Raw genomic sequence first — 5,618 nt, 5'->3', positions numbered from 1 at the left:
AATTAGAAACCAAGTTATCAAAGTAAAGAATAAAATTAATAAGGAAACACAAAAATATTTTCAATTTAGGGTTTACAAAAGGGCTTCGGTAGGGTTTACACTGTATGGGGCGTCGTCGGCCTTCCCTGTGCTGGTGGTGCCCCGTTCTCGACAAATGTGTAGAAAATACTTATTGCAGTATTTTTATTTATTTTCATGCAATTTATATATTATCAAACAAACGTGCAAATTCTTAGAATATGTTTCTATGAAATTAATATAAATACAGAGTAAAGTAAAACTTACATTGCGCACCGGAACTGGAACAACTTTTTCCTCCATTCTTTCTAACTCTTGATTCTTTTCTGTAGCAGAATATTATCAAAAGATTGAACTAGATCAGCAACACAATCTTCCTAATCAAGCCTTTTATTAACCTAGAACTAGTGTGAGTTGGTTCTCAAGACTTGAGATAAAAAAATAGAATTAAAAATGTAAAAAAATTAGAAAATAAAAAAAAAATACTTTGGAGTAATTTTAGAGAAAAATTAAAAATTGTAAAAAGTTTTAAAAATAAAAAAAAGTATTTTTTAATAATTTTATAGTGTCACGTTATCGAGATGCCCTCTTTATATAATATATATATATATATAAATTATGAAATTATGTATTAAATAACATATTAATATGCATTTCATTTTAATTTTAGCAACTAATTACGAACAATTTAATTTTTTACCATTTTAATTTCACGTGTTAATAAATTACAAAACATATTTTTCTAGATTTTTTTTAAATAAGGAATACTATTTTTTTTTTTTAATTAAGATGTAATTTTTATTAGCGTTATTAAATCAGTTGTTAAACAAAGCAGAAGTTTTAGAACGAATGGTCTTTCGGTTCCGCTCTATAAGCCAAGCCACCGTCACCACCGCTCTAGTGACTTCTTTCTCAAAGAAAAAGAAAAGTTGGGTTTCTGAGCTTTCTACGCAGCAACAGATTAGGTATGTATTCTTCTTCAACACTCAGATCCTAATCCTTTGATTGTTTCGTATACATTCTGGTTCAAGAAAGAGAATTTCTGCAGCCACAACTAAGGACGAACCAATCTGCCTTTCTAATTTTTCTTTTTTTTGGGCTTTGTTTTGATACACAGTAAATCCTTAGTCGATATAGAAATGCAAATCAATTGACGACATTACATTTTTCTTTTTACTACTGTTGCTCGTTACAGTCCACAATCCATTTTGGGTTGTTTTTAACTCTTATGGCTAAAAATGGCATGAAGAGAAACAGCGGTCGTCCTGCCAAAAGAAGACATAAAACAACTAAAACGTCACCATCAATATCAATGAATGTGGAAGAAGATGGATTTTCGAAACTACCTGATGCAGTAATCGTACACATTCTGTCGTTTCTTCCCACTGTGGATGTCGTTCGGACATGCCTCCTTTCAAAGCGCTGGAAACTCATGTGGTACTCAGTCCCCACACTTTATTTCTCCGAGACTGGATTTCGATGGCCATCGAACGAAGAAAAGTTCTTCTACAATTATGTTGACAATTATTTGAAACACCGCAAGAGAGGTATGAATTTTACAGTCGATTCAGCCATTACTAGTTTTAAGCTTCAGATGCGGTCTTACTATGAAATAAACAAAGCCACCCGCATAGATAAATGGTTAGATTTTGCAGTTAAGAATAAAGTCAAGGAATTAAATGTTTGGTTGAATGATGACTGTGATGGTGATAATTTTTACTTTTACCCCTTACCTAAATCAGTATTCAATTCAAGACATTTGGCTATTTTGGAGTTGGGAAACTTAGATTTAAGCACTGGTTCTTATTCAATTCGACTTCCAGCATTGAAAACTCTGTTAGTCAACACAGTTTTATTTATAAATGATGATGTGCTATTCAACCTTTCGTTGGGTTGCCCTTCCCTCGAGAAATTGTTGTTACATTCGTGTGATATAATGAATGGGCCATTTCGTTTACAAAGTTTAAGCCTCAAGGTCTTGGAAGTTGAATATGATGACTTTGCATCACCGCTTCAACTTGAAGTCACAAATCTTGAATCTTTGGTAGTGCATAGATATATCTTCGAAGGCACAAATCTTTCTGCATGCAAGGCAATTAGAAATCTCTCGCTAACTTTTGATTGGAGTATTAGAAAATTGGAAGACCCGTCTTTGCCATTAGAAGATCTCATTTCAAACCTCCCACTCCTTGAGAGTCTGACTCTAGAAGAATGCGCTAGAGTGAATTTGAAGCAGATTAAAATCTCGAATCAGCAGTTGAAAAGTTTAAATTTGAAGAATATGTATGCTGATCGTGATTATGGAATGACAGTTATAATTGAATCAGCTCCAAAATTAGCATCCTTTTCTTATGAAGGTAATATCAAATTTGGCATATCAATGGAGTCATTTAATTCGTTGGATGGAAAATTCGTGATTCATAATCTGCGTGAGAATTGTGATGCAAATGAGTTTATCGGTATGATGAATTTTCTTCTAAATCTCAATTGCTCTTGGAGTATAATAACCCTCCATGTTCTCTCAGATAAGGTATGTTCATTAGATGTTTTCCTTTTCAATTAATTATTTCTGTTGTTTGATTTGATGACTTTATTTCAAGTTCATATTATTAATCTATATGTCATCTTGATACGTTTGTTCGTCTTTTGAAATTTGTTGATACATGAAGGTTCTCATCGTGCCAGAAAATTTGAAGAGGATATGTCCTCTTTCTTCGCTTAATTGGAAGCATCTCAGAGTTAAAACTGATAAGAAGCCAGAGAGTGAATCAAACTTGAAAGATGCCTTAATGTGGATTTCACCCACTTTAGAAACATTATGTATTAATGAAATAGTCATATTTTAGTTGTTACTGCTAATTATGAACTGGAATGACGGTCTCTTTTTTTTTTTTTTTTTTTCTATTTTGTTAATTGTTACTTTAGTTCTTTTGAGATTGTAATTACTTTATCAGCAGCTTAGTTTAATACAAACGGGTTTTACTACTTTGCATAAGAATTTCTTTTATTTGCTTGTGTTTGAGTATATTGATATTATTTATTAGCATTATCGATTTATTTTTCTATTTTGTTGCAATTTTGTTTAATCTGCAATGCAATCTTGAACTCACACTAGTACAACTGTTGAGAAGGTTTATAATTTAGCGAGGGCTGCATATTTGTTTGCTCAGGTAAGGTATGTCATTTAGTTGTCTTATTAATTGTTTTCACTTATTTATTATATCTTAGATATGTTTTTGTTCTTTTTCCTTCTTTCTTCTGGTAGTTTAACTTTTATGTTTCTGATGATGAGACGCTTAGTAATGCCAGTAAAACCCCAAAAAACCAATTTATAGTGTTGACCTATTATCTTCTATTTGTTATGCGATTATACTCTTTGCACCACTATTTTTTTTTTATTATTGTTATTGTTGGGGAAATGAACTTTTTAATAAAAGAATCATGATTATTGTCTAGTTTTACATTGCTGTAAATGCATCCCAATCAATGACCTGTGTGATAGTTCCTTGATATCAAGTGTTTCATGTTGACATTGTAGCAATAATCACTCAAATATCTGGCTGCACTTGTAAAGTTGGGCTATCAGACAAGAATTACTTCTAGCTCAGCTGCAGACTCAGGCATTAACAATCCTGCTATAACACCTGCAAGGGAACCCAAAATACTTCAATGCTTACAGAGGCGATTGAGTATCTGGCTGGAGAGTGCTATTTCTAAGATCTGGGACTCTGAAATCATTTTTTATCATTTTCACAAGTTTAGCTTGCCTTATGTTGTGTATGAATGGACTACTCTTGTGAGTAATAATTTCTCTGCTTGCAATATGTGACTGAGAGAGTTAGTCTCTCTGGCTGCTTCATGTAAACTATACACCTATTGCTTTTGAGCAGTTATCAAGAACTTCACTTTGGCTTTTATCTTTCTTTTTTTGAGATTTGTCTCATACAAACTCTGTACCCCATTGATCTATTCTTCACATCAGCTCTTGTTTTGGCGACAAGGCTACCAAAGTGAAGGACATTGACCATTTAATCTCGGCATCTCAATCTGTGGGTTTTCCAATCCATTAATAGGTCCATTACATGAAGATATTGCTCGTAGAGCATGATGAACAATAATAGTCTTACTAAGTCAACTACAATAAAAATGAAAAAAAAACCCTAATAGCTACCCCAACTAAAGATCTAATAAGTTGCTAGCTATCGAGCATCAAAAGAGTGTGAAGTAGATTAGGTTTCCAAACCATATGAGCATATAACAGATTTATTCCACTAATGACAATCATCTAAAAGTCTTTCAATAAAAATTGAGAAAAAACAAACTCATTATTCAAACAATAAATAAGGGCAACATAGCAACGATCAACTATACTCATGAAACTCACCATATGAGAACGGTAGATCACGAAGCACAAGGTCAATAACGATAGAGATTGAGACCTCCTCGAATTTGAAGGCGAAGAAAATTATAATCAAGGTCCCTGCATAAGCAAACTAAGTAGCGCGACAAAACACCAACCACCCAAAAGTTCACACAACCATTCTTCCAAATGTTGAAAATAAACATGCACCAAATAAAATAAGTTTCATCACAAGCACCATGGATCCTCATAAAGGAACAATAGACCGATGAAGGGTGAACAACACCATTATTAATTAAATTTAACACAGACAAAATAAAAAAAAATAAACAACAAAGCATATGAAATAAAAAAAAAACCATTAACCCATTCACACCAAACTAACCCTCCCAACACCACCAGCCCAGATTTAAACTCAAACCAAAAAACCCAAGTAAATATAAATATATATATATATATATATATGAAATTCACAATTAAGATTTTTGTAATAAAAAAATTACTTTTGCATTTTAAGTATTTTCTAAATGTAATGTTCACGATATTTTTTTTTTTTTTTACAATTTTGTTATATTTTACATTACAACTATGCTACATTTCATTTGGACCAAATCGAGTGAAATAAAAACAAATAGAATTATAAAATATTATATATTACTATAATAATTATATTTTATAATATTTGAATTTATATTAATATAATTATTAAATACGTAGATTTTTATTAAATATTATTATAATAATAATAATTTATAATATTTTAATTTATATTAATATAATTAATAAATATTTATTTTTAATCCATATTAAAAATATATTCAGTTAAATATTTATAACATACTTAAAGTTAACCCAAAAAAACAGTTAAACACACAAATATCTATACGGTTTCAATATAAAAAATATATATATCTATACGGTTTCCATATAAAAAATATATATATCTTTACGGTTTCCATATAAAGAGATATCATAAAGCTCCCTTTTTTTTTTTGCGTTTGTTACTTGTTTTTCAAGTAATCAACTACAAATATAAATAGCTTCATACGGAGCAGCATAAAGAGTATTCCTCTTCGAGTTAAGCCCACACCACTCACTCTCACTCTCATTCTCTCTTCCCTCAATCCTTTGATATTTTTTCGCATCCATTCTGGTTTGGTTCAAGGAGAAATTTTTTGCAGCCAATACAACTAAGGTAAATCCTTGAAAAACTCACAATCCATAGCATACGACATCATCA

General features: G+C 31.2%; 1 protein-coding gene across 1 annotated transcript; it reads left to right on the top strand.

Annotated features, from left to right (window-relative positions):
• Window positions 1-852: 852 nt before the first annotated feature.
• On the top strand, window positions 853-3,016 carry LOC133790561 (F-box/LRR-repeat protein At3g58900-like). Its single transcript, XM_062228231.1, has 3 exons — window positions 853-983; window positions 1,214-2,548; window positions 2,688-3,016. Exons 2-3 carry the CDS (start codon window positions 1,247-1,249, stop codon window positions 2,862-2,864), a joined length of 1,479 nt encoding a protein of 492 aa, XP_062084215.1. The 5' UTR covers window positions 853-983; window positions 1,214-1,246; the 3' UTR covers window positions 2,865-3,016.
• Window positions 3,017-5,618: the final 2,602 nt, after the last annotated feature.

This window comes from Humulus lupulus, chromosome 7 (genome assembly GCF_963169125.1).
Source record: "Humulus lupulus chromosome 7, drHumLupu1.1, whole genome shotgun sequence".
Lineage (NCBI taxonomy): Eukaryota > Viridiplantae > Streptophyta > Magnoliopsida > Rosales > Cannabaceae > Humulus > Humulus lupulus.
The sequence above is the reverse complement of the archived record's forward strand: the minus strand, read 5'-3'. Positions and strand labels throughout refer to the sequence as shown.

Bases quoted from the DNA above. Each gene is read 5' to 3' on its own strand.
- LOC133790561 (XM_062228231.1), top strand. From the start codon at position 1,247: ATGGCTAAAAATGGCATGAAGAGAAACAGCGGTCGTCCTGCCAAAAGA. The intron at 2,549-2,687 runs GTATGTTCATTA...TGATACATGAAG, and splicing joins TCCATGTTCTCTCAGATAAG to GTTCTCATCGTGCCAGAAAA.